The following is a 24,390-nucleotide window of genomic DNA, read 5'->3' as shown; positions in this document are numbered from 1 at the left end:
ACATATCAGTGCAACCGCACCGCATTATGCCCAATGGGAGAGGTGATACACCATCATTCAAGCCAGGAAAGTCGCTGTCTTCCACATTGATCCTTGATGCCGCTGGCCTATGCGGCTACTCATCGAGATATGTTTGCTCAACTCCGAGAACAGTTATGCATCCCAAATGATGCTTCAGCTCTGCTGAGTACAGTGCTCTCTTGGTTGGCATATACGTTTCATCAAACGACGTGACGCCCACAAGCAGTGAACCGACAGTGATTCAAAGCTTCAGACCGGAGTCATATATTGCTCGCATGACATCCAGGATGTTGTCGAATCACATATCACAGGTGTTTGAACACCAAGGTATTCTCTCCTCATGTCTACAACCACGCCGAAGGACTGCTTCTCTCGAGCCTTCTTGTCAGAGTCTCAAGCGTTCCCTGTTACAATTTATGCAGAAATGACGAAAGCAAAACGATGTAGAAGGTATTTCAGCTGCATGCATACACAACGTAACACCCATCAGTCGCTAATCAACAGTGACACGAAGCTCCAAAACAAATGCACTACAGACAACATCCATCCAGCAATGATGAAACTACAGTTGTGCTGGTTTCACATCTACGAGTGGCCGAGAAGACGTTCCAACATGAACTTATCATGGCGATATTCAATCAGCCCATAGTCTTTCACCGACTCCCAATCCCGAGGAATGATCTTGGACAATCTACCCGGGTATCTCGCCTTTCCCTGAACGCCAGCCCAGTCAAAGTCGATAAGCTTGACCGGTGCATCGGGATTGACGGTGATCAGGATATTCGGCAATCGAATATCCCCGTGGACCATCTGCTGGCCATGGAGGAGCTTGACCGCGTCGGACAGCGTCTTCTTATGTTTGACACAGTCAGCGAACGTGGCACGTTCACCCTCTATGTGCTCCATCACGACCATCTTGCGTGGGCCGCAGCCCTTGTTTGCCACAGGGTTGTTGTGCCAGATGTCGCCGCAGTAATAGAACTTTGGTGCAAGACCCTTCTCTGCGAGAACTTTATGCGCATCCTCGCCATACTGCTCGACGAATTTGACAACCAGTCGCTTGACAGCCACCTGTCGCTCGTCGACTATTTTGTTTGTATCGTCCAATGTGGCAGAGAAAACCAGGCATGATGCGTCGTTCGCCTTGAGATACTTCTCATAGTTGAAGTAGACCACTTTGCCAGAGTAAGGGAAGGAAGATGCCAACGGGAAAAATCGCTTTCCCAAATCAGGAGGGGGAAAAAGAAGTTGTTGGTATCGGTGGCGAAGAGACTCCAAGCCTTTCCTCAGTGCAATAAACATACGCGCGATCCGTTTGACCTCGAAGTCACTAATCAATGGAGGGGAACCAAGCCAGAGAAGCCCCGAGGCGAGAGGCTGCACAATTATATCAGTGGTCCAAATGGCGGCGCTGAAGGACAGATAGGGTCCCATCAAACTGATGAGAAACGTTGGTTAAAAAACTGCCATCGGCGAAATGCTGCAAAAATTGTGAGACGGAGGAGTCATAGACGGAACACAATACGCACTTTGCGTTCCTTCCAGTACAGACGATAAGAGAATTCAGCCTGAGCGACAGCATCTCCGCTTTTCCCTACTCCGGCCTTCTCCTCTACTATGGCGAGTGCAGCTGTCTCTGTTTCTCGGACGTACGGGATGATGTGCTCGGATGCTGACCCACTGAGAGGGGCAATGCTCTCGACGGCGCTTTGAAGAATCCCTTTGAGCGCTTCGCAGTGGGAGGCATAGTGCGCTCTCTCCGCGACGTGTATCTCCGACACCAACACCATAAACTCCTGCGTTCGACGCATCATGTCATCGTCCACTGGCTCCGAGCCACTGAGGTCCGCAATGAAGGTAGGGAAGATAGGATCATATATCACGATCGGTGCCGGGACAAGTGGCTGCTCGGAAGCACACCGGCCATCAAGAAAAGGAGTATCTCCATTCTGGAAATCGTAATAATTCTGCGCTTCCGCAGCAACGGAAGGGCTAGGGAATTCTGTGTTGATCGTTTTCTTGAAACCTGCACGATGACATCAGGGTGTTTGGTGAGAACGACAGTTCAATGTGACGTACGCTTGGTCAATGGTGATACCTCATCACGGCCCTCATCCATTTCTGCATCATCAACCAGATCCTTCCTCTTTCTCTTCGACGTCTGATTCTCTGCCTCTTTGTCAATTCGCGCCACAAGAAGGGGGAGCTTGGCACTACGCGGTAACTCGCCAAGAGAAAGCTCGTCGCTGCAGCGTTCCTCGCCTTTGTCTGTAATATTGTCGCAGAGGCGTCCGAGTTCATTGTCATTGTCATTAAGGAGCTGGGGGAGCCTTCCTCTGTCCTGCTGTTTGAGCAATTCCTTCGGCTGTTGCAGGCATTAGCGAACGCAATAGGTGGGAATACATTGGTGACAAACCTTCCATAAGATGACAACTGATGTTGAAACTTTCTGGTCTTTAGCGACCTCGTCAACAATATCGTCTATGGTTGCCTCTTCAGGATTGATGGATACCCAAGGACATTTGGGTGGAGGAATGGGTCACTGCCATCTCTGAAGAAGTCAACAATGGCAACAGGTATATTCAAAGTTGTCGTCATAACGAACAGCGAGTGGATAGTGATAGTGGGCCTCCAGTCGAGGTGCGACTTTGAATTGAACATCCGTTTGACGTATTTGTACATATTTACAGGTATCTTTTCTGGTTGCCTGGCCATCCGTTCTGGGGAAAATAAGCCTAAGTCGAGCGCCGTGTGCGGGCGCGCAACATCGACTGCGTTTTCTCTGAACTCACGGACTATGTCCCAGAATATGGCGGCATCGGACTCGCGACGCGCAGCGGCATGGCGTTACCCACCGCAAACCTCATCGTGGTGACGTTCGGCCCTCGCCCGAACACCGCATGGATCGCGTCGCTCGGCGCGGACGTCCTCGATGAGCGCGGCCTCATGAGGGTCGAGCCCACCTTTGAGGTCGTGGATCACCCCGGCGTGTTTGCGATCGGCGACATCACAGACTGCAACGAGCAGAAACAGGCACAGAAGTACCCCGTGCACGTCGCGGTCGCTGCGCCAAACATCGTGAGCTACTTGGAGGGCCGGCCACTGACGAAGCCCTACAAGGGCAGCATGGAGATCATCCTCATTCCCATAGGCAAGGTGCGTGTGCCCGCAAGGAAATAAGCGATGGCGCTTGGCAGCAATGATGCGTGGACAGAACCGTGGAGTCGCTTATTACGACGAAAGCTTCACTGCATTCGTGGCTTCTAACGACTCGCTGCGAGGCTTGCTTTGCGACATGAGAACGAGAACAAGCCGTATCTATGGAAAAGACCAATGAACACAGGAATCATTACAAGCTGAAGATGGTTCGACACGGTTTTGTGTCGCAGCTGCGTCACGGAGCGAAGTACGAGTCCGTTCCTGGCGCTTGTTAGTGCTCTATTCAACACTCAATCATGACCCGCGACCATCGTTTTCAATAAGCTTCAATAGCCGTTGATAAAACCGCTGGGGCAGTTTGGAAATCCGCAGACTCTGATTCTGAAGCAATCGAGTCCATCGCAAACTACGTGAGCTATGAGAGCTCCTCGATTGCTCGGACAAAACCCCGTTCCAGAGAGCCACTCATTTCCATCGTATCCAAGGTCACACAGTATCGTACAACAAGCGATAGCTGAGAGCTCGGGCCCGTCATATAATCCGTGAAATCATACAGGGATTCGCCTGGTATTCATGAATGCGTGACGCATTCACCAGCCATCCTAGAGTAAGAGAGATATGTAAGTCGTTCGGGTCAGCAGTTCATCGACGGTTGAGGCTGACCTTCTTCTCCTCACCGCGCTGCACTAGGTTCGGATCGCGGGTGACCTTCCCTGCCACTTCCTCAACATCGCCTACAAGGAAATGGTCAGCTAAGTGGTAACAAAAGAACGTGATCTTCGTGCCCACATACCCTCGATGCGCTGACCCAACGAGGGCTTTCCTCCAGGGCCGCCAGGACCGCCGGGGAAGTTTCCCTGTCCAAAACCTCCGCCTCCCTGGAAGTCACCGCCCTGCGGGCCAGGACCGCCAAAGTTACCTGGTCCTCCGCCGGAGTTGTTATCGAAGTTGCCTCCCTGGCCTTGGAAGCCTTGGTCTTGAAAGCCGAAGCCTTGGCCTCTGGGACCTCCTCCTTGACCTTGAAGGTTCGGGTCCTGGAATCCCTGACCTTGGAAGTCGCCAGGACCTCCCTGGCCTGGGTTGCCGCCGAAGTTGTTGGCTAGACGGAGACGCGCATTAGCGTACTATCCTCATCAAGATGGCCACAATCAACGAACGGCCGTTGTTCCAGTTCTCGCCTTGGGGGTTATCGTTGTTCATGATGGGTTGCAGTATGGGCGTGAGGTACGAGCGAGTATTTATTCAAATACTGAGATTCTGGAGCCGCGCAGGCCATAAATATACACCTCACCGCTGCGGGTCGAGGCAGATCTCCACGCGCTAACGATGCACGTTCATGACGCGATGGACTTCTGATGATCAGAAGGGTGGACATGAGGGTCAATGGCGTGCCTGCTAAGATTAGCTTATGGGGTTGCTCGTTCGAGCTCGCCATTCGAAGCGGTCATACTGCATTGCATGACGGTCATGACAGAAATGCACAGGACAAATTGATAAAGACGCCATTTGGAGTGCGAATTCGAAGACATCTCCTTCCTATGCGGATGCTTCGTGCTCCACAAACCACTGGAAGGGTAGCGCTCGAAAAACTCAATGCACTCGACGTCATGGCCTTTGTAAGTCTTATCATAATAACGTTCTTGAACTGCCATACAGTTAGAGGTCTGGATATGAGGAACGACCATTGTCCAACGTCAACATTCAACGTTCAACGTTCAATGATATTCAACCACGAGCATGCGTTTTGCACCGAAATAGCCTATCCAGGTCGTCGCAGCCCACTTCGACAGACGCCTTCTCTTTCGGTCTAAGAGAAATTCCAAGCCTTCGTGAAGGCTGATGCTGCGGTAACGTCCTCAATGTGTACATTATTTCGTTGTTGGCTGAGGGGTGTTTACAAGTGACAATAAGGGTTTACTCGAGAACACACTACATAAGCCTGCGGATACTAATACACGGCAACGTTGCTAATAACTTCATGACTAGACATTCTTTTATCTACCAGTTGGTCTGCGCGTTGCGTTACGTTTCGTCAGCGTCGATTCAAGTCTAAACCCATGTAAAAGCGCACCTTCCGCTCGCCACTGTCCTGTAGCCCCTGATTGCCAGTCGCCTTGCCAGCAGCCTTCTCGACGTTACCTGATACCAATGTCAGCGTTCACAGAGCTCAACGGCCCAGCACTACATACCCATCATGCGCTGGGTCATGGAAGGCTTGCCGCCGCCCTGACTGCCTTGGTTGCTCTGGTCAGCGTCGTAGTTGTCGCTCTGGCCTCCCTGGCGACCTTGGCCACTGGCACCGCCAAAGTTACCACCGGTGGAGTATGTGCTGCTGCTGGTGTTGTCGCTCGGGTTTCCAGAGCTGCCGTAGTTGTCACCTTGGCCAGCGCCGTATTGTATCCCGCTCTGGTCCTGCTGACCCTGGCCCTGGAAGCCCTGGCCCTGCTGGCCGCTGCCGAATTGGTTGTCGAGCCCCTGACTGTCCTGGCCCTGGAAGCCTCCACCAGAGTTGGTAGAGCCGAAGTTGTTAGCTTCAGCAGATAGTGTTAGCAGACAAGCCGCGACGCAGTGCAAAGGATCAACACTCACGGTCATTGTCCCATGACTGAGCGTTGTTGCGACCCTGAGAATTTCCGTAAGAGTCCATTGTGCGTAGATTGGCTGAAGGACGGTGAATATTTCAGAGCGCGTTGGTAGTTATGATCAAGAAGGCGACGTTGAGAAACCTGGTCGCAACAACGCACTTTATAGGATTCAGGGATTAGGGCGGAGTGAGCTAGTGGACTGCATGATGAGGATATGACGCGTTATGGATATGACGCGTTGTGGACATGAATGTGGAGCTGTGGCTTAGAATATGAGCAGGGCTCCAATGTCCCAATTCGTGCTCACACTGAAGCGGTGCTTATAAATGGCATTTAATGATTTGTTAGAGAATACGCTACATAAGCTCGGAGATACAAATACATCGCAACAATGCCAACAACTTCGTGATTAGACGTCCGGGAATTTAGAAGTCGGTCTGCACATTGCGGTACAATCCGTTAGCGTCAATCCAAAGCTGACCATGAGAATGCGTACCGGACGCTGTCCACGGTTCTCTATCCCGTGTTCGCCTCTCGTCTCGCCACCAGTAGTCGTAGTCTTGTCGGAGTGGCCTGAATGCAATCATTGTTAGCATCCAGTGAGCTCAATGACGCAGCATCACATACCCATCAGGCGCTGTCCGAGGGTCGGCTTGGTGGTGTGCTGAGTGGTGGTATCGTGGCTCTGGTCACGATTGGCGTCGTATCCCTGGTCACGGTTGGCGTCATAGCCCTGACCACGGTTGGTCTCGTAGCCCTGGCCACGGTTAGCCTCGTAGCCCTGGCCGCGGTTGGCCTCGTAGCCCTGGCCACGATTTGCGTCGAAGTTGCCACCCTGCTCGCCCTGACGGCCTTGACCGCTGGTCTCGTCGAAGCCACCGCCAGTGGTGTACGTGGTGGTATCGGTGGTGGTGGTGGTAGTGGTCTTTCTATCACCTTGGCCACCGGTGTACTGTCTGCCGCTCTGGTCGTGCTGACCCTGGAAACCTTGGTCGTGCTGACCTCGGAAACCTTGGTCGTGCTCGCCTCGGAGGCCATGCTCGTGCTCGCCTCGGAGGCCATGCTCGTGCTGACCGCTGCCTAACGGGACGTCGGACCTCTGGCCCTGCAGGCCTCCAGTAGTGGTGGTAGTAGAGCCGACCTTGTTGGCTTCAGCAGATCGTATTAGCAGACAAGCGCGGCGCAGTACGAAGAATCAACGCTCACGGTCATTGTACGTCTGAGAGGTGTTCTGACCCTGCGTGGTTCCATAAGAAGAGGACATGGTGTAAATTTAATCAAGGACGGTGAATATAGAGGGGTTGGTCGGTATGATCAAGAGGTCGAACATGGTCGCAACGGCGGCGCTTTATATGGATCGACGGCGGGGACTGAATGATGCAATATGACGCAGCGATTGGATATAAAGCGGAGGTTGTGGCTGAATGTGAGCAGCTGTGGCCGGCTGGGCTCTGCTGGGCTGCGGCGAGAGGTCCAAATACACCACCTGCCTACTTTGGACCGGTCTCGCAAGCGCACGTGCTTGTGGCGCTGGCTGTGAAAGTCTCCCTCAGCCGAATCTTCCAGCCGAATTTCTTGGCTGGGACTGACAGTGTGTGGGGAAGGATTGGGCCGGTACGCGTCACCGCGCGGACAGGGTGCTCGCAGTCCGGATCAACGGTCTCCGGGGTCCGGACCCGTGTGGCCAGGCTCCTAATTCGCTGGCCTGTGATCCGGGTGATCCGCGGGTTCTCGAGCGTGGAGTGCCGTAGGAGAGGGGGCACGACTACATCGCCACCAGACGTGGTGGGTGGATGAAAAATATCGAAGCGGTAGCGAGGTCGTGGCAAGGAGAAGAGACGCGATAAGAGCGCGTCTCTTTCTCGTCCGCCTGCTTAGTAAGCAAGCTTTCGGTCCAGCGCTGGTCCCGAACCTCACTCACTGCTGAGCCCGCCACATGCATACTGGACTAGCAATGAAAAGGGCGCGTTCCTCAATGCGCTTTCTGTGCACTCCCATTCAGAGTCGACTAATAGCAGAGCAAAGGCAATCGCCGATGTCTGCGTATACCTCAATTTATTCGAGAGCGGGACACAAAGTGCCACGAAAATTAGTAGGAAGGATGTTCCCGCCGCGATGGAAGTTTCCGATCGCATCTTCGAGTTCGAAGAGCGAAGGGCTGCCGGACTTACTGACTTCTATGTGGATCTAGAGAAAAGCGTTTTGGAACAAGCGCTCCAGGAAGAAACCCGAGAACTCAATTCGATTTTAAGGGCAAAAAGGAGGAAGCGTCTTGGCTCGCTATGCTCAAACGAGATTGGGGGCGAGTTAGATCCAATCACACTGAACGCGACGAAACGCATACTCCGCGACGGTGCGAGAGAAAAGACCGACATGACGCTTGTTATGCACTCGATCGTGGATCTCCTAACAAAGTTCTTCCACGCTTGGTTTGCAACAAATTGGAAGACTGCGCGGTGGACGAGGAGAGGTTGCATCGAGAAGGCCTTGATTTCCTCCATCCCGGTGGTATCGCAAAGTTGATGCGGTATTTGTCCCCGCTGTCCTGTATAGTCATCGAAAAACAAACCGGACGACCGAACATGACAACATTACGCTCCTTTTCTCAGGTGGTACGCTAGTCTACACGACGTTTCGGAACAAGTTGGGTCGTATATCTGGATGGAATTAGTGCACATCCTACGTGAACTTGTCGTCCAATTCATCACGGAGCTCACGCATCGCGCAATTGTCTTACGGGAACAAGAACGGGCGGCGAAGGCACGGACAAAAGGGTTTTCCCCTTCGCGACGGTGGAGTGAGTGTCTGTTTGGGTAGTGTTCCGTTTCGCCTGCTTCAGAAACGAAGTCGACGTCAAACCTGCTAACGCTCTGACGTTCTGCGGAATGTTACCGTCCCGGATGTCAAGCGTACTCTTGCGTTGATGGGTTACGAGAAGTCGAGGATGCAGGAATACTATAAATGCCTCTTACGTCGGTTTGGTTAAAGTGAGGGAAATGCTGATGAAGATAGTAGGGATGGGGCCAATGCGGACGGAGATGCGCAAGAAGACGAGGAAGACACCATAAACGAGTCCCCAAACGTTGCACAGGGCCTTCTCCCTCACCATTCTTTACATCGCAGCACCGACCCTCCGATAATTAATCCGTATGTCATCCACATTCTAATCTTCTTCCGCCGTCGGGGTTCCTCAGTCAAAGGAGGCGACCTCACATATGTCCTAATCTCGCGCCTTGGAGTCTATGAACGACGATGGAGTTAGTGGCGGAGGAGACACTAGACAAGCACGACCGCGAAATCGAGGAGATTTATCAAGAGAGTCTATGGGCTGAGTTTTCCGATGATGAGGAATCGGTCGAACTTCCGGATCGTCAAGCGAGCAACGTGTATGCCGGCCGCAAGTGCAAGAAGAACAATGACAGTAGCGATGAGGAAGCCGAGCAGGAGGAGTTGCGCTCGCGGTCATGATAATTAGTTTCTGACAGAAGCGGACATAAAGGTGAGCCCCCTGTTCGCAGCCGCTAGGCGATGACAAACATCTCATCGTACGTTTCACACAGATCGTCGTGAACATCAGGATACGGCTCCTGTGAAGGCAATGACGTCAAATATCGATAGGAACCTACGGAAAGGGTTTGGGAGTGTCAATCGTCGGTATTTGCTCGCCGATCGATGCGCAATGGATTTTGGGGGATCGCACTGGAGTCAACACGCACTGTTGATATCATCCGCTTCCTTTCGTGATGGGCACTTCCGCCGAATCCTGGAGCATAACCGAAGCTTTGTCACGTTCTGTCTGTTGCAAACCCTTCCTCACGTCACTATCTCTACGGGTATATCTCCAGACGTCCTCATCGACCGGTTTGGAGCGTCTATACGCAGCGTAACGTGGTCGCGCCTGATATAATGCAGCCATGTCATCAATAAAATCGTTGCATGCGAACGTGTCTTGTCGATATTGAGGTGACATCAGACTGTTGTCGAGAATTAGCATACACGCTGAGGAGGGTTCCGGATGCAACGCAATTCAGTATCAGATAGTATTCATTCCAAAGTTCTCATTAGCGAGACCTCTGTCAAGGTCATTTGGCATAGCTATCTGTTCTTATCCGATAAGTACATTGCTCGTACAAGTGAGATTATCACCTAGGTTGGTCTTTCCGTGTTTGCAAGACCTTGTTTGGACCAGCAGACCACACATCTGCACAGAGTGGAGTGATGCCGTTTCTGGTTTGGATGATTTATTTAACTTGGAATCTAATGGCCTATTTAAGTAATCATCACTTTGTGAAAGGTAGTTGCTGTCGGATTTTTAGAGGGGCTGCCGGCCTTAAACTAGCTGAATGTGCGGAATCGAGTTAACTACCGGTGAATAATTTCAGAGAGTCCTGTGCGAAAGTTGTCCTGTGCGAATATTGTTTTGTGCGAAAGTTGGTAGTGGCAGACAAGTGAGCGGCGCAGTGTTCCAAATGACCAATTTGGCTATTTCAGTACGCCGGTCACGTGAACACGTGACGCGTTTGTTGCAGATTACGTAATTTATTGTTACGTAACTTATGCACACGCCACCGTCGCCCTGTCGTTCCGCTCTCCTATCCTCTTCCATTCGTTCTACTCCTGTTGCACGTCAGCTACCCTGTAATATTCACTACTGCATTGACACTATACGGTATTTTTGTTCATCACCGCGTTGACCTTATTTTTATTAACCGTACTTTTTTCCAGATACGATGTTGACTGAACGCGGTTCATGGCCATATTCGTTATGCTGCAAGGCGTTGCGTGTTGTTGCGTCACTGTTGTATCTCTTTGCGCTTATCGGTACGTTAATTACATTCATAATCGCGGCCTTTCCAATCATGTGTAATTTTCACTTCAGGTATTTATACTTTTCATCGCTGCCACGAGTTCTTGCGTTGGCTACGTCGTTCACCGTCGTCGGTCGACGGTTTAAAGCTTGCGCGGTCGCATCGCTTTCATGGTCATACAACCCCTCTGATGGGGGGTGCACATTACCGCTCCTGTGTGTGTTCTTCTACGGACCTTCAGGATTATTCGGTGTTGTTTGGGTCTTCCCATCTGCTATCGCTGTACCCTCTTTCACGTTTGGGGGTGTCCAACTTGCGGCCTTGCAGGATTCATCATGGTCAATGAATGTTAGATCCGTTGCGGTGGACGTTCCGTTATCGTTCATTGCTCGACGGTTTTCCTTTCAACATCTAAAGGATGTTGCTCTCCTGCATTGTATAGTACGTGGTCCGCGTACGTGCACTTTAGACGGACTGGAAAGCGCTCTGCTTGAACATCGGTGTGGCCTCGAGTGCCGTTCCACTGTTGCAGTGTTTGACGTTGTAGATGATGGATTTCGTTCCATCAGCTCTGACGGGTGTTGCATCTTTGATCGTCAGCTGTTGGACCAGCTTCTGCTTTTCAGTGGACGGCTGCCGTGGACAGGCTTGCAAGCGTATATGTTTGTCGGCATCGTCGATTGCGGTATAGGTATGGCTTTTGTCGATACTGACCATGTACTTGTCGATATGCCGTTGATTGATCTTGCGCGCTAGTTTGACTTTACATCGCTTACCAACATGGCTCGCTCACATGGTCTCGCCCCCCCTACCGGCAGTTGGACCGCAGACACCGTTTTGCGGGATGTTATTGCGCATCGTTGCTGGCTTTGTTCCAGGGTGTTTACGATCTTTCGCGTATGCAGTCCATCGGTCGATCAGATGCCTTCCAATCCACGTTCGGATCCACATACATTGTCATCTCTCCCCACGGCACCATACTATCCGGTTCCGCTGCTGCCAGACTGCTACTCGTCGACGCTTCGTGTCAGCCGAACGACTACGATCTTTACACGCCACACAGTCAATGAGATGTGGTACTCGACTACATGAGCAACTTACCGGGTTACGCGGTCGAAGCCGTCATCGATAGATCGGACGAGGAGAATGAGGAGCATCCGTATCCCTGGTCTGACCAGGGAATGGACCGCATAGCTCGAATCATCGGATCAAACATCCGCGTCGATCTTATGCGTAGCCACAACGAGTCGGCCTTCTACCCGCTATGTTTTTTGGTTGACTATCATCTTGAACGCGATCTCCGCTGACGCTATCCTGTCCGCATATCCCACACATGTTCTGAAACATCGCGGTATTTGCTCGCCCACCATCACCGGTAACGCACTCCCCGCGAGGAGAAAGTACGAGGGCCGAGGTTTCTCGTTCGATGACATCTGCAGCGTCTCTTGCACTCGCTGGAGCTGCCCTCACCGACAACGCTTCTTCCACGATGATGGATGTCTTTACCTCGTTTTCGACAACGCACGCACCCAGACAGTCGGCGATGTTTTTGTCTCTTGGCGAATCAAAGACTTACCCTGCGGTAGACCGAGTGCGGCGACGGAACAAGGACCGGTTGTCTGGGCGGGTTCTCGAGATGAAATGGAAGAAGCCTTCCACGGCTTAGTGTAGATGTATCTTAACATGTAATATATTATTCCCTGCGAATACAGTTGGCATCGTTGTCATTTGGAACCGGCGCTTGACGCCTCTTCACCCAAGTACAACCGCCGCGTGGCGCTGAATCCTGAGCGCGTCACTCACGTGACCGCGCCTGATGCCGCGATGCCGGCGCTTGTGCACAAGGGCGCTAACTTTGAGAAACTGTGGGGATTGCCACCGTAACTAAAGATTTCCTCCTGTCTCTCGTTCTGCACAGAGCTCACTGTTGTCCAAATCCCGGCAAAATCGATAAGCCAGTTCTTCTCGGGCCTCCTGCATAACCTGAAGTTGTGTAGTGGCCGACGCCGATTGATACCTGCAAGGATCTATGTGGCTCATTTAATTCAACTTGGCCACTATTACTATCCCGGTCCGTGCCGCCACCCTCGAACTTGTAGCAGAAAATACTTGGCAATCTCACTAAATGTTGCATCCAGCAACTTCAAGATGAGATATGGCCGCTTGATGACCTCCAGTGCAGCATCCCATTCGGCCATCGAACTCAAGAGATCATAGATCTCTCTATACCTGTCCCTCCCTCTCCCCTCCTTTTTCTTCGGCTGTTCTGTTCCCATCAAAGACTTCGAAACCTGTTCAAATGACATCGGACTCAACGCCGCGTCTGGACAGCAAAAGGATCGTCTCCCTGTACAGAGGGCCGTTAGCCACTTTGCAATCATCACTTAGCAGCGATCATCTCTCCTATCATGACATTGCTGAGGCATACAATACGCTCTCTGCAAGGTTGAAGATGATATTCCCATTCTTGCCTAACGATAGGCGGCTTGCTCCCTCATTAGATCTCCTTGGGCAGCATGCAGATGTCATTGTCAAATGTCTTCGGAGAGACATCCATTGTGCATCAGTCGAACCAATCCCTGATTCGTCCCAAAGCGACAGACTGACTGAGCAATCTGCAAGCACATTGGAAGCTAACTATCGTGAAGAAGACATAAAGTACGCCAAAGACATGTCTCTGGTCTGTCAACACGCACTGCATCTACTATCTGACATCCTTCGACTACCGGCTTTGTCCTCATTGCTATCAGGCAAGGTATCTGCATCTATAACCGAGGCGTATGACTGACAGGACCACAGAAGCTAACATATTTGAACTCCTCGATCTGGTCTCAAAAGTTGCTTCTGCACATTTCTTGCCCATTCCAAGTGAGCAGAAGATACGTGCTCTGGCATATTTGGCTTTGTCAAGTATGCGACTTCCCGTGGCGACCCTACGTGCGAGGCGTTCACAATTGACATCTGTATGCAAAAGCGCAATGGAGCGTTCTGGCAACGAGATTTGTGTGCTTGATGGTCTCAAGGTCAGTCTGCCACTCGGAGAATATCGTATAAGGGGATTCACGCTCAATTTTGATAGATGTTCTGCAATCTAATGAGAATGCACGCTTCTGTCTTCCTCAATCCGTTCGCCAACATTTTGCCGCTCGTATTAGCTGGCATCCTCTCATCCTCCACACGTGTGCAAACTCATGCGGCAGATGCTCTAGGCGCATATGTTCTCGCGCTCTCATCCTGTATGAGCTCGTCCTACGAACATGTTCGCAACGTCATCAAATACCATGTGTCTACATTCATTGAAGCAGCAGCGAAGAAACTGAAGGGACCTCGACCCCTCTCCGACTTTCTCGCGCGGACGATTCAAACGTCTGGAAAAGACGCTGCAGGATATAGACAGCCGTGGGCATTTGTAACCCTTTCCTGCATCATAACCTTGTCAGAAGAGAACACATTCACGCATGAGCCCACATTGCAGCTCGTCATCGAATTGCTGAACGTGTCTGCGCATCCCAAGCGGCTCATCACCACATTTTTACATCGATGTGTTTGGAGGTGTCTTGTCTGGGCGCTATCTCACATCGAACAACAAGCGGAATCAACCCAGCGCCGTAAAGGGATATCGACTGACCGGACGCACCGAGCCTTCCAATTCGTGAACCAGGAACATCGCGGCGAAATACCCATCTTGCTAATTGACACTCTGATGAATTCCGCTGCGGAGTCTAGCCGCTCACACACAACGACTCCCGAAGCCCGAGAACTGTCCAAGGTGCTTGAAGTTGTTAATGCCTCGGTGAATGATAAAGACGACCCTGTGCACATGCAGGGTCGAGCGATTTTGGCCAGACTTACCAGCGCCATCGGCTCGTCTTCCGTTGCTGTTCAGGACCACGTCCGATTGCCTAAAACTCTGGTGGCGGAGCTGTTCGACGGCACTATCCTGCATTCCAATAAAGAGCAGTTGAACGCTCTTGCAGCTAACTTTGCTCTTCCTGACGTGACTGTTTTGCTACAATTGACTGAGGCGGAAATCATCCAGAATTGGGATGCATTGCTCGATATCTGGATGCAGTGTGTGCGCAGATCGATCAATACGTCGGAGCGTTCATTTGTTCTCTCCGTGAGTCCTTTCTTCGCTTTTGCTTATCTGTGCTTATCACTGCGTATAGGGGGATCTAATGCAGACTTGGCAGTCGCTTCTGCTAGCACAGGCGCAACTGACTCAAGAGCATGGCCACCTAACGACCGTACCTGATGTATCGCGCCGAGTGCTGAGCACTTTGCACGAGATTCTCACATCAAACGATGTCTTTCATACTTCCTCAAAGTCACAATGTGTCGCATTAACGCTTGTCAGCCAGCTCTGGAAGGTTGTGAAGAGTGTATTCGCTGCCAGTTGGCTCGCTGGAATGGCAGAATCCCTCTTGTTTGCGGTGGTCAGCCAACAATTCGATCTGGAAGATGACGATACCAAAGCATGCTGGGGAGAGCTATCTGCTGCGCTGATTTGCACGAGTTCTACGGAGCTGCTATATAAGCTAGTAATAAGCCAGAAGAAGCAAACTGAAGGTGACCTGAAGCGATACTTATGGTTCAGAATAGCGACGGCTTGGGTGTCTTGTGACATGAAGCCTTCATGGCATGATCAGGTTTACACACTTTCGTTTCCACTTTGGTACGTGCTTTAGGCTATCCTGTATGTCGAAACTGTGTCTGACATAGATTCAGCTCATGGTCAATGTCGAATGACGAACTGGAGATCTGGAAACGCTTACTTGAGATTGCCGTTAAATGCGCTCAAGCATCATCAGTGCATTCGGCTCAAGTGCTGCGAACATTAATGTCACATATTACCGAAGCTCCTGAGCGGTCAGTGACGCTGTTTCGGCTAATAGGATTGACTAACGTCCCTCCAGATCATTCTCGAACCCTAATACAATTCCTATCATGTTATCTCACCTCGAGCTCCATGAGACAGACACTATACCAGACAAGCTGCTCGCTCAAGTGGACAACTTTTTAAGTGACGTTTATGGAATCCGACAAGAGCAGTATCACAATGTGCTTGAAATATTTCGACTTCTCGCACAGGTTTTCCAGCGTTGTCCCCGGACTCTGCTGGGATCAGTAGTCTGTTCAATCTCCGATGGTCTATCTGTATGGATCCGCGATGAGAGCGAGATCCTCTTGGCACAAGAGTACAATGACATCGTGAGTGTATAATGCACCATAGCGATGGCTTGAGCTGAAGATCTCACCTAAGATTGTTCGTCTTTATCAAATCGCCCTTGATCTCATGCGAGAACTACCGTTTTCCGTTGATACCCTCCATTCTCTAGCACCATTTTTCGTCTCCGCATTTTGTCGCATACCCCCTCCAGCCCTTGGGCCCATCGCCTTCAGAACGTTCTGGATGCGTATCCAGCCAGGATTAGGCTCTTCGACCAGCATCCTTCCGGACGACATCAAGCAGGTCTTGTTGACGTTTCATGTTGTCTTCGGCGACAGCGTGCCTCTGGATGTCTCAGATGCTTCACAATCAACAAACCCAGAGAATGAAGAGGACGTGAGTTTATAATATCACATGCATGTGCGATTCTCAACGCAAACTTGTCGTCCAGGAAGTTGTGCCTGAAACTCAGGGTGCTGACGAGAGCCAGCCTCGGGAACACCCGACCATGAACATTCAACCGCTAGACGAAGGTGGCAAGACAGAGGACGATACTGAGTTCACTGACGCCCGCAAGAATCTGGGCAGCAACATAGTCTCCACGCTACACTCAGCGCACGAATCTTCTATAGTTTCGGCAAAGACTGTCAAGGTTATGCCTGAAGTCGTAAACGATGATTCTACAACGAAGGAGACGGGCAAGAATAACGCTCAGGATTTACAGCGACTGCGCAAGGGAAGCTCAACCGTGCCCGACGACAGAGGCATACGTCCTGGAGGCTCTTCAATTAGTGCTCCAGATTGTCAAGCATCCGGCTCTGGACCTTCGTGGGTAGGACACTCGAGTACCAGAATAATTCCTACGTCAGTGAAAGGCAAAAAGCGCGTTCTGGAAGACGAGGGCCGACCTCGAGCGGAATGTTCTAGTCTCTACTCGAAAACAGTGGGTCCAAAGCGATTACGACTATCATCGGCTTCACAACAAGAACAAAGAGAACACGCGGAGAACATTGCTGGTGACAAAGTCGAACATCAACCTGTCATCTCCGCAGAGGACACGATTCACCAGCGCTCCCACAGTGTCCGGGGACCTGATGCTTTCAGACATACTGCCGATGAGCCACCAACCGGTGCAGGACAAAGGAATCGAATGTCTCAATCACCAAACTTTTCTCCAGCTCACAGACCCCAGAGTCTGAGTCCAGAGATACCGATCTACAATTATGCAGAAGATCCTGCTGAAGCCCACAGTGCATCATCGCCTCCCTCAGACGATTATGCCACATGGGAGGCAGAAGTCGATCCCGACGAGGTGAAACACGTTCAACGAGATACTTCGCATGCACCTGGTAAGTTCCATTTGCGTTTGCTTTCACACAGTATGGTAACATGATGTGAAGATCAGGGCGGTGTGTCATCTAAGCCGCTGTTGCAGAGCCAGCAACTGAAACCTTATGTACGAACGTATTACCACAATTCACTCATCGACGAGTCGGAAGTAATCCCATCCAGCCAAGGTGACGAGGAGCTCCCCATATACCCAGAGACCCACTACTCCAGGATATCATCCACGTCCGGGAGGTTGAACGTTCTTAGACGAGCGCTGACCGACTTGCGGAAAGACGTCTCACCTATGTCCATGGACGAATTTCAAGCGGCAAAGAAACTCCTACATGATATGGAGAGCGTCGTGGCCGACAGATGCTCACGGGGAGTGCGTGGGTCTGACGCTGACGTTCCGATGCAAGATCAATCGGAATGACGTGGAGAATGCGGTTCTCATCGATCTCGCGAGCATCTTCGCTACCCTATACGACAGCCTACATATACTGATGACCGTCGTGCATATTGGATCTGCATTCCGCCTTGTGGCAATGAGCTCCAGGGCACGCGTCTGTTGTTCATTCTCCGTGTACTTATGTCTGACATATGTTGCTATCTTTAAAGACCGTTTTCCTTTCCGAGTCCGCTGTCATTGTCACTATCTGTAATATAGCTCCAGTGCCACCTGTATCATTGTAGTGATGTTACCTTATGGATTTACATGCTGGTCAATTTGCAAGACAGAGAATGCAGCTCGACAGGGAGCATCGAATGGAGTGAAGTCCGAGTCGCCACACGGCACATTACCCTCAACCATTAGTACAATGTACAATAGAAGCTAGCATATGAACATATTGGCCTGTGTCTCCCATAGCAGCGCATACTCAATATTTCCCTCTATCGCTGGCCGTACGACTTCGTCTCGTACTTGCCAACGCCTACAATGACGTCCGCCGGCTTCTGCGGCTTACCAGTGAGATAGTTCTCAAGGATCGCACGCGTACCCGCCGCGTAGCGCGCCTGCGCATCGAGCGTCGTGCCAGAGTAGTGCGGTACCATGCCGTTGCCACCGCCAAGCGGGTTCTTCATTGTGCGCCAGATGTGGTCGCGCGGCGCGGGCTGCACGTTCCACACGTCGCCGGCGTAGCCGGAGAGCTGGCCGCTCTTCAGCGCGGCGGCGACGGCGTCTTTGTCGCAGATGGCTCCGCGCGCGGTGTTGACGAGCCATGCGCCCTACGGAGGAGAGGCGTTGAGTGGACCATGGCGAGGAGGTATAGAAAGGTTACGTTACCTTCTTGAAATGACTGAGAACTTCGGCATTGATGAGGCCTTTGGTGCCTTCATGGAGCGGGCAATTGACGGTGACAACGTCGCACTGCGATACCATGTCCTTGAGGTCCTGCACACGGCGAGCGTTCACTGCCTTCTCGGCCTCTGAAGGAAAGAAGAGGCCATTCAGGATGACAAAATTCAGCTATAGGAAGAGTCGCAAACGTACCAGCTGACAGCGAGGCGTAATCATGATAGAGGTGCTCCTTCGTGCCGAAAGGCAGGAGACGCTCCAGGACACGGTAGCCGATGCGGCCCGCACCAATCGTACCGATGACCTTACCCTCGAGGTCGTACGCATTACGTGCGATCTCGGAGACCTGCCAATCGCCGCGCTCGATCATCTCGTGTGCCGGGACAAAGTTGCGCACGAGAAGCAAGATGCTCATGACGACGTGCTCGGCGACTGAGGTCACATTGGAGCCGGTCACCTCGAGCACTTGGATCTTGCGCTCGACGGCGGCGTTCAAGTCGACATGGTCGGAGCCGACACCGGCGGTGACGCACACTTTCAGGTTCTTGGCCTGCGACGGAAGCGGTGAGCACGAGTCCACGGTAGATCGGCGATATACAACAAACCTTTTTAATTAGGTCACGGGTGATATACCCGGGATGGAAAGGAGTCGTAATGACTATTTCTGCCTGCATTTTGTGAGCTAATGAAGGAGATGGCCCTAAGATAAAATGCTCACATCCTCAATATGCTTGTCAAGGTCACTGTTAGGCCCATCCTTGCTATCTGTGACCTATGCTTTGTAAATTAGCATACTGCTCAACATGCATTCGGGGAGCCACTGACGATGAACTCGTGGCCCTCGGACTCAAGCCACTTGCGCAGGCCGAGCTGTAAGCTATGGTGAGTATGGTGCAGTATGACGACTTTCCAATACACACTTCATTCTCGACAGTGCCGAGCAGACGAGGCTCTTGCTTCGCAGCATCACCGCCGCGGTAGAGGATAGCCAACACCTAAACGATCAATCGTCAAATTCTACATGCATCATCATGGACAAACGTTGCCAACCTTCATTCCCCGACTCCATGAGGCACTGGAAGATGGGATGCTATGAGACAGGGACCGAGAGGATGCAAGCGGGCCAGGGATGCGAGCAAGTCGTGCGAACATGGTGGCGAATCACAAGTGGTCGTTTGAAGGTAGGATCGGAGGAGTTTTTGCGAGGAGAGCTGTGGACAGGACTCTCCATCCTGTCTCGTCTTTTATACCGTCCATGGTCACAAGTCGGATGGACTTGTGCGGCTAAGTTCGAGGTGGTCGTGTCAACACGGCGCGAAGCAAGTAGTTGCCTTCCTTAGCGCGAACAGACGCGCATCGAGCGGCTCGCGATCACGTGGCCGTTCCGCCTCTTTCCTCCGAGTCCTCACGATTCGCCTCCTCGCCCGGATCCTACCTGCTCCGCTCGGAAAGGCTGCGCTCATTGGACCCTGCGACTTTGTGGCCACCAATGCGCGGCCCATTATCTGCCGTTAGAGAATTGGTGTAGCATTTTCGGGTTACTTTTGCCAGTGTTACTTTCGAAGGCCTTCCCAAACTGCCCTTGCTGGCACATCAGTACCCTCGGCTAGAACTACCCCTTGGTTCAATCGCAAACCAGAAGCTAAACGTAACACGTTTGTCCCTTGGTATACTCATAGCGCGTGTACCCGATTTGATGCAGCGAGTCGGCGAAACATGGGTTGCGCGGATATCTTCAACTCGGGTCCACATCGATTCGCGTGAGAGAAAAAAGTCACCTGGTATCCCGATCTATTTTGAGCACCTTATGCGGGCAGTCCGGGCTCAGGCCTCGGAAACCTTTTTCCAGGAGCACTGTGAAGTGCTGAGCGGGAACCAGCTCGACACGGGCAGGGCCGGGATCCGTGTCCGCGCCAGACGCTTCAATCGAAATCAATATGATCCGCCGGACGACCCGCGTGACTATATTCATCGTGCCCGAGGTCGAACTGCCCATGCGGACAAGGTGGGGAGAAGCTTGATGTTCCTGCTGCCGAGTGAGCTTGGGTTCCTACGGTATTTGAGCGGAAGTTCCGCTAATTGAATTCAGCTTCCTGGCAGAAAAGATTGCGAATGTGCAGTCACAGGTCTGTCAAGCCACTCATGGAACGTGCGATTCTCCTCTTACTCGATGACAGCTTGAGAAGCTACTACAAAAGAACTACTTCGTAAGAATGGCATACTCGATTAGTAGCTCACTGCCGGCGCGTGGCGGTTCAGCTGACTCCTGTGAACTCTGATAGCGGTGGGCATGTACTGAGGACCCGCATCTCCATGCGAGTGATTTATTCCATCGCTGAGTCTCGCAACGAGACAAAGAAATCACGGTCAACATTGAGACCTAATACTCAGAGATTATGATTTCCTGCTATGTAAAACACTGTTTGCAGCGGATGAATGTGGGTTCAAGAGATCTCACATAGTAGGTCATGGCTGTCGTGGTCGATTGGCGTACGTATCTTTTCAAGTGAGGATCCATCAGGAAACCAAGCAAAAAGAGCAGGGAAAAAAATAGCAGTGTGTAGAGGAGCACATCCGAAACCAAGACAGTGTGAAGCAGACAAGGAAAACAGGTAACTTGCAAAATATTCGTTGCGGAGAACCGTTATCCATCGTTCAACTCCCGCGCCTTCTGCTGCTCGTACGTCTGCCGCTGACGTTCGATAATGTCATCGAGGATCTTCTGGAACTTAGTGGCTGTCCATGGCCCTTCTATGGCCCTCCGAGCATACACCTTAATTTCCCTGCCGTCAATAACGACCGCCTGCAGATGAGCAGGCGAAAGCAGGGAGAGAAATTTGCCATTTTCGCTGGAATCGACTTCTCGCTTGTCGGAAAACCACTTTAAAACCTTCTCTGCAGGACTGTCGACGATACACGATGAGGAACTCTGTGCGGAGCTGCAGCTTGCGAAAGCGACTTACTACCGCGTTGCATTGGCGATCAATTTTGCCCACACTTGGTCCGGGTGCGGAGTGACTTCCTTATAGACCCTCATCATAATGTGTACCTGTGACGGGCTAGCTTGCATCCTACGCGGGACCTTGCCATAATCCATCTTCGCCTTAGCTTGAGAACCAGTACGAGCCTTGACGGGCTTTGGGGAAGCCGAAATCTCGAGACGTTTCCGAGGACGTAGTCTATGTAGGATGTTGCTACTTAGCGGAGCTAGCGTAGGTTTCGGACCACTGGTCTCGGCGTCGATGCTATGGGCCAATATCAAAGGGGCTGGGGCATTCTCTTCCTTGTTTTCATCTGAGCACCCATTGTTGTCGGCAGCGGTGGACGGAGCAGGGGTCTCCGAAGACGCTTTGGAGCGACTGACTTTGGTCTTGTTATCCTGTGCCTCGATGAGACTGGCCACGCCACCGTCGTTGATGGCGTCTCCGTCGGTGGCCCGAGTGACCGCGATGGGCTCATCTATCTTGTTGACTTCGAAGTTGGGGCTGGCTGGCAAGGAGTCCGGAGTTGAGAGCATTGCAGGCAGGGCGGCTAGGAAGCACGCGATCTCGAATTCGAGAGGAGAGATGACCCGTGGGGGAGCGGAAGTGTCGTCGATGGCGGACATCTCACTAGAGATCATAGTAGACAGATAGCTTTAGACACCTATCGGGAAGCTGTGGCCTCACTGACTGAGGAGAACGGGGAAGAAGGCCACTTTTATATTGTGTCTCTCGTTCGCACGGTTTAGCGGAGGCGGCGAGTGGCCGATGTTCGCGGGGTTCAGTGGCCACTGATCGTTACCTATCGCGGACATGAATGTGGCTGATTGTTGTGTCGTGGAACGTGTTCATGTTGAACACGAGTTGTCTAGATTGCACAAATATCGTATTTGTGAAATAACTGTCGGCTTGGCGTTGAAGTGACAATATCTTTAGATTGCGATGAATATGTGGCTAGCGAGTAGGAAGATCAAAGGTCAGAAATTTCGATTGTGGAAATCTTGACTGTTCAGCGCACCGCGAAATTGACGGAGCAGCGGAGCTGCATACGCATGGAACGGGATGCGGATGGAGTGAACGAGATTCAACGCCGAGGAGAGGCACAAGCAGTTCTATGTGTGATACAATTAAACATGAGTGATGGACGCAATGCGTCACCATGATCGTGAGAACAGTTGGAGTTCAGTTTGGGCCGTAGAGTGAGGTACATCTTAAGGCTTTGTGTAATTCACCAGAAGCAAATGCCTACGGGTTCCCATTGCCCGAACTGTACATCAAGAGCAAACGAGAGGTTGATGAGCTCCATTCCATGCAACTTAACCGAGCACTCACATTATATTACATAGTGTGTTCTCAAGGTTCGCCGTAACGACCAACGATGCTGCAAGTGCTGTAGGAGCATAAATCTTATTCACCTGCGAGGTTGGACCCGCCCGATTGCACGGTTCGATATATATGGACGGAGCAACAACCTGAGGTAATTTACATTCATGCTTTGAGCGCTTGCCAGTGGTGCTGTAATAAACCGAAGGTGCTCTAATAAATCATGATATATGACAAAGTGCCAGCCTCGACTGCTCCGACTTGGACTAGTGGTTAGGGCGCCTATGCTTACGGCAGTTATACCTATAGGGAAGCATGTGGTCCATATGGACTACCACTGTCGGATCGCTGGGCTAGGGTGTGGATAGTTAGGGTGTAGGAAATGGGAAACGGTGTTCGAACATCAGGTAGGCTTATATTTTTCACTCCATTTTTCTTGTCCCGCGCGATTTTCTTCTTCCCTGCTCTTGACTCCCAGAACGCCAGGAATGGTTCATTCCCTCAGTCATCTTATGATTGATACCACTGGGCCATTGGTCGGAAGCAAGGAAAGTGGCGTGGAATTACGCACGTGGTGTACGAGTGCAGCGTGGAAGTATTGAATGCAGCGAGCTCTGCTTTCCTCCTCCAGCCGCGACAGTCCAAAGCCGCGAGGCTCGCACCGCACAGGACGCGTCTTTCCGTCCACGCTCGCGAGCGGGCTAAGGTCTGAGTACTCTATTTCCACCCGGCTTCCATTCCTTCATCATCCCCCACAGGCTCTAGCTGTGCCTGGCCGTAATTGGCTGAGCGACGCACCAGAAACACGGCCCCACGAGTCGGATACTGTCTGTGTCCCGCTCGTGTGCGGTTCGTTCTGCTTAGCCGAACGAAAAAGGTTGGCAGACGATCGGTGGTCTCAGACCCAGCGTGGTCGAAGATGAGACCATTGCTGGCCATGGAATATGTCCCTCTTATCGGGCGGGCACGTCTACCTCCTCACGTTGGCGTCTCCTCTCTATTGTATCTCTCGGTGGTCTCGCTCAGAGAATGCCACCAAGCAAGCATTAAGATCATGATCATGACATGTATCCTGTTTGTTGTACCTGGGAGATGGACGAGGAGAGTAGTTGCGACGACAACGCAAGTGCCCGTCCTTCAGTGCACTTCGCGGCCCGCATATTAGGTTGCTGACTCGTTCGGCCCTTCTGCGGAACTCGATTCAGACTACTCTGGGCTGTCGCGCTGAAATTTTTTGCCTTTCGTGCTCTTTGCGAGTACTTGTTTTGCTCACAGCAGCTGATCAGGAGGAATGGGTAAGTCTCTCCCACAATATTATGGAGCTGATCTCGCTGTCTACGTCTTAAAGATCCATTAGCATTATGCATGTTAACCTTGTCTAGCTGATTCGTCAAGGAGACTTTATCGCTGTGGGAGGTGGTTCGTTGCAACCTCGATGTCTGCTTTCGCATACGTATTGATGATGATTGCTAGTATGCGCCACGTTGCTCCAGTCGGTGAGCGAGTTTCGCCTCAAACCATCGCTACTACTGTGATTAGAAGCATAAGCACAATGTAATAACTCTTGCCATTACTATTCTTCTCATGTTGAATCTGTATAATTAAAAAAGCAGTAGCTAGAGCTATGCCGGAATACGACGTTTTATGGATAAAATTGTCAGGTTGGCGAAACGTTGAACATGCACACCTGCCATAAGCGGTCGGTCAGTTGATCAAC

At 51.6% G+C, this 24,390-nt stretch overlaps 13 protein-coding genes across 13 annotated transcripts; 5 read left to right on the top strand and 8 right to left on the bottom strand.

The window, feature by feature from the left end:
• Positions 1–591: 591 nt before the first annotated feature.
• LAESUDRAFT_719868 (uncharacterized protein) lies at positions 592–2,644 on the bottom strand. The gene is made up of 6 exons (XM_040907708.1): positions 2,542–2,644; positions 2,438–2,512; positions 2,101–2,386; positions 1,551–2,047; positions 1,461–1,501; positions 592–1,432 (listed from the first exon to the last, which is right to left on the bottom strand). The coding sequence occupies exons 1-6, from the start codon at positions 2,617–2,619 to the stop codon at positions 607–609; spliced, it is 1,803 nt and encodes a 600-aa protein (XP_040769578.1). The 5' UTR covers positions 2,620–2,644; the 3' UTR covers positions 592–606.
• A 196-nt stretch (positions 2,645–2,840) lies between these two features.
• On the top strand, positions 2,841–3,358 carry LAESUDRAFT_746717 (uncharacterized protein; the record flags this gene model as incomplete). Its single annotated transcript, XM_040911430.1, has 2 exons — positions 2,841–3,177; positions 3,236–3,358. Exons 1-2 carry the CDS (start codon positions 2,863–2,865, stop codon positions 3,356–3,358), a joined length of 438 nt encoding a protein of 145 aa, XP_040769577.1. The 5' UTR covers positions 2,841–2,862.
• Positions 3,359–3,502: 144 nt separating this feature from the next.
• LAESUDRAFT_746716 (uncharacterized protein) lies at positions 3,503–4,517 on the bottom strand. Its single transcript, XM_040911429.1, has 4 exons — positions 4,338–4,517; positions 3,974–4,279; positions 3,844–3,914; positions 3,503–3,782 (listed from the first exon to the last, which is right to left on the bottom strand). Exons 1-4 carry the CDS (start codon positions 4,378–4,380, stop codon positions 3,771–3,773), a joined length of 432 nt encoding a protein of 143 aa, XP_040769576.1. The 5' UTR covers positions 4,381–4,517; the 3' UTR covers positions 3,503–3,770.
• A 507-nt stretch (positions 4,518–5,024) lies between these two features.
• On the bottom strand, positions 5,025–5,939 carry LAESUDRAFT_808858 (uncharacterized protein). The gene is made up of 4 exons (XM_040914100.1): positions 5,770–5,939; positions 5,370–5,711; positions 5,252–5,319; positions 5,025–5,190 (listed from the first exon to the last, which is right to left on the bottom strand). Exons 1-4 carry the CDS (start codon positions 5,825–5,827, stop codon positions 5,179–5,181), a joined length of 480 nt encoding a protein of 159 aa, XP_040769575.1. The 5' UTR covers positions 5,828–5,939; the 3' UTR covers positions 5,025–5,178.
• Positions 5,940–6,190: 251 nt separating this feature from the next.
• Positions 6,191–7,359, bottom strand: LAESUDRAFT_808857 (uncharacterized protein; the record flags this gene model as incomplete). Its single annotated transcript, XM_040914099.1, has 4 exons — positions 6,972–7,359; positions 6,393–6,914; positions 6,262–6,338; positions 6,191–6,202 (listed from the first exon to the last, which is right to left on the bottom strand). The coding sequence occupies exons 1-4, from the start codon at positions 7,027–7,029 to the stop codon at positions 6,191–6,193; spliced, it is 669 nt and encodes a 222-aa protein (XP_040769574.1). The 5' UTR covers positions 7,030–7,359.
• A 1,248-nt stretch (positions 7,360–8,607) lies between these two features.
• LAESUDRAFT_719866 (uncharacterized protein) lies at positions 8,608–9,613 on the top strand. The gene is made up of 2 exons (XM_040907707.1): positions 8,608–9,264; positions 9,326–9,613. The coding sequence occupies exon 1, from the start codon at positions 9,018–9,020 to the stop codon at positions 9,231–9,233; it is 216 nt and encodes a 71-aa protein (XP_040769573.1). The 5' UTR covers positions 8,608–9,017; the 3' UTR covers positions 9,234–9,264; positions 9,326–9,613.
• A 2,029-nt stretch (positions 9,614–11,642) lies between these two features.
• Positions 11,643–11,937, top strand: LAESUDRAFT_719865 (uncharacterized protein). Its single transcript, XM_040907706.1, has one exon. It carries the CDS (start codon positions 11,662–11,664, stop codon positions 11,878–11,880), a length of 219 nt encoding a protein of 72 aa, XP_040769572.1. The 5' UTR covers positions 11,643–11,661; the 3' UTR covers positions 11,881–11,937.
• Positions 11,938–12,050: 113 nt separating this feature from the next.
• LAESUDRAFT_719864 (uncharacterized protein) lies at positions 12,051–12,275 on the bottom strand. The gene has a single exon (XM_040907705.1). It carries the CDS (start codon positions 12,256–12,258, stop codon positions 12,076–12,078), a length of 183 nt encoding a protein of 60 aa, XP_040769571.1. The 5' UTR covers positions 12,259–12,275; the 3' UTR covers positions 12,051–12,075.
• Positions 12,276–12,528: 253 nt separating this feature from the next.
• Positions 12,529–17,816, top strand: LAESUDRAFT_746712 (uncharacterized protein). The gene is made up of 9 exons (XM_040911428.1): positions 12,529–13,323; positions 13,373–13,596; positions 13,653–14,693; positions 14,743–15,248; positions 15,302–15,442; positions 15,490–15,784; positions 15,837–16,139; positions 16,195–17,092; positions 17,144–17,816. The coding sequence occupies exons 1-9, from the start codon at positions 12,873–12,875 to the stop codon at positions 17,503–17,505; spliced, it is 4,221 nt and encodes a 1,406-aa protein (XP_040769570.1). The 5' UTR covers positions 12,529–12,872; the 3' UTR covers positions 17,506–17,816.
• A 147-nt stretch (positions 17,817–17,963) lies between these two features.
• Positions 17,964–19,521, bottom strand: LAESUDRAFT_754464 (uncharacterized protein; the record flags this gene model as incomplete). Its single annotated transcript, XM_040911888.1, has 8 exons — positions 17,964–18,299; positions 18,358–18,500; positions 18,565–18,919; positions 18,975–19,037; positions 19,088–19,141; positions 19,195–19,239; positions 19,290–19,364; positions 19,420–19,521. 8 exons carry the CDS (start codon positions 19,519–19,521, stop codon positions 17,964–17,966), a joined length of 1,173 nt encoding a protein of 390 aa, XP_040769569.1.
• Positions 19,522–20,145: 624 nt separating this feature from the next.
• On the top strand, positions 20,146–20,495 carry LAESUDRAFT_776064 (uncharacterized protein). Its single transcript, XM_040913828.1, has one exon. It carries the CDS (start codon positions 20,177–20,179, stop codon positions 20,450–20,452), a length of 276 nt encoding a protein of 91 aa, XP_040769568.1. The 5' UTR covers positions 20,146–20,176; the 3' UTR covers positions 20,453–20,495.
• Positions 20,496–20,999: 504 nt separating this feature from the next.
• On the bottom strand, positions 21,000–22,136 carry LAESUDRAFT_158567 (uncharacterized protein). Its single transcript, XM_040901391.1, has 2 exons — positions 21,333–22,136; positions 21,000–21,272 (listed from the first exon to the last, which is right to left on the bottom strand). The coding sequence occupies exons 1-2, from the start codon at positions 21,989–21,991 to the stop codon at positions 21,014–21,016; spliced, it is 918 nt and encodes a 305-aa protein (XP_040769567.1). The 5' UTR covers positions 21,992–22,136; the 3' UTR covers positions 21,000–21,013.
• Positions 22,137–23,664: 1,528 nt separating this feature from the next.
• Positions 23,665–24,319, bottom strand: LAESUDRAFT_158553 (uncharacterized protein). The gene has a single exon (XM_040901390.1). It carries the CDS (start codon positions 24,122–24,124, stop codon positions 23,732–23,734), a length of 393 nt encoding a protein of 130 aa, XP_040769566.1. The 5' UTR covers positions 24,125–24,319; the 3' UTR covers positions 23,665–23,731.
• Between the last annotated feature and the right edge of the window lie 71 nt (positions 24,320–24,390).

Source organism: Laetiporus sulphureus, assembly GCF_001632365.1.
Source record: "Laetiporus sulphureus 93-53 unplaced genomic scaffold LAESUscaffold_2, whole genome shotgun sequence".
Lineage (NCBI taxonomy): Eukaryota > Fungi > Basidiomycota > Agaricomycetes > Polyporales > Laetiporaceae > Laetiporus > Laetiporus sulphureus.
This window is presented reverse-complemented; position numbering and strand designations above follow the sequence as displayed.

What these genes read in the sequence shown, in the direction of transcription:
- LAESUDRAFT_158567 (XM_040901391.1), bottom strand. Translation starts at nt 21,991, where the DNA reads ATGATCTCTAGTGAGATGTCCGCCATCGACGACACTTCCGCTCCCCCA. An exon ending in ATCGCCAATGCAACGCGGTA is followed by an intron (nt 21,273 to 21,332) that starts GTAAGTCGCTTT and finishes TATCGTCGACAG; the next exon opens with TCCTGCAGAGAAGGTTTTAA.
- LAESUDRAFT_808858 (XM_040914100.1), bottom strand. Translation starts at nt 5,827, where the DNA reads ATGGACTCTTACGGAAATTCTCAGGGTCGCAACAACGCTCAGTCATGG. An exon ending in TCAGTCATGGGACAATGACC is followed by an intron (nt 5,712 to 5,769) that starts GTGAGTGTTGAT and finishes TATCTGCTGAAG; the next exon opens with CTAACAACTTCGGCTCTACC. An exon ending in CATGACCCAGCGCATGATGG is followed by an intron (nt 5,320 to 5,369) that starts GTATGTAGTGCT and finishes CATTGGTATCAG; the next exon opens with GTAACGTCGAGAAGGCTGCT.
- LAESUDRAFT_158553 (XM_040901390.1), bottom strand. Translation starts at nt 24,124, where the DNA reads ATGCGAAAGCAGACATCGAGGTTGCAACGAACCACCTCCCACAGCGAT.
- LAESUDRAFT_719865 (XM_040907706.1), top strand. Translation starts at nt 11,662, where the DNA reads ATGAGCAACTTACCGGGTTACGCGGTCGAAGCCGTCATCGATAGATCG.
- LAESUDRAFT_719866 (XM_040907707.1), top strand. Translation starts at nt 9,018, where the DNA reads ATGGAGTTAGTGGCGGAGGAGACACTAGACAAGCACGACCGCGAAATC.
- LAESUDRAFT_746712 (XM_040911428.1), top strand. Translation starts at nt 12,873, where the DNA reads ATGACATCGGACTCAACGCCGCGTCTGGACAGCAAAAGGATCGTCTCC. An exon ending in AGCGTTCATTTGTTCTCTCC is followed by an intron (nt 14,694 to 14,742) that starts GTGAGTCCTTTC and finishes CACTGCGTATAG; the next exon opens with GGGGATCTAATGCAGACTTG. An exon ending in AGATACTTCGCATGCACCTG is followed by an intron (nt 17,093 to 17,143) that starts GTAAGTTCCATT and finishes CATGATGTGAAG; the next exon opens with ATCAGGGCGGTGTGTCATCT.
- LAESUDRAFT_719868 (XM_040907708.1), bottom strand. Translation starts at nt 2,619, where the DNA reads ATGACGACAACTTTGAATATACCTGTTGCCATTGTTGACTTCTTCAGA. An exon ending in TGTACTGGAAGGAACGCAAA is followed by an intron (nt 1,502 to 1,550) that starts GTGCGTATTGTG and finishes CAATTTTTGCAG; the next exon opens with CATTTCGCCGATGGCAGTTT. An exon ending in TTAACCAACGTTTCTCATCA is followed by an intron (nt 1,433 to 1,460) that starts GTTTGATGGGAC and finishes TCTGTCCTTCAG; the next exon opens with CGCCGCCATTTGGACCACTG.
- LAESUDRAFT_719864 (XM_040907705.1), bottom strand. Translation starts at nt 12,258, where the DNA reads ATGTTAAGATACATCTACACTAAGCCGTGGAAGGCTTCTTCCATTTCA.
- LAESUDRAFT_776064 (XM_040913828.1), top strand. Translation starts at nt 20,177, where the DNA reads ATGCGGGCAGTCCGGGCTCAGGCCTCGGAAACCTTTTTCCAGGAGCAC.
- LAESUDRAFT_746716 (XM_040911429.1), bottom strand. Translation starts at nt 4,380, where the DNA reads ATGAACAACGATAACCCCCAAGGCGAGAACTGGAACAACGGCC. An exon ending in CGAGAACTGGAACAACGGCC is followed by an intron (nt 4,280 to 4,337) that starts GTTCGTTGATTG and finishes GTCTCCGTCTAG; the next exon opens with CCAACAACTTCGGCGGCAAC. An exon ending in GTTGGGTCAGCGCATCGAGG is followed by an intron (nt 3,915 to 3,973) that starts GTATGTGGGCAC and finishes ATTTCCTTGTAG; the next exon opens with GCGATGTTGAGGAAGTGGCA.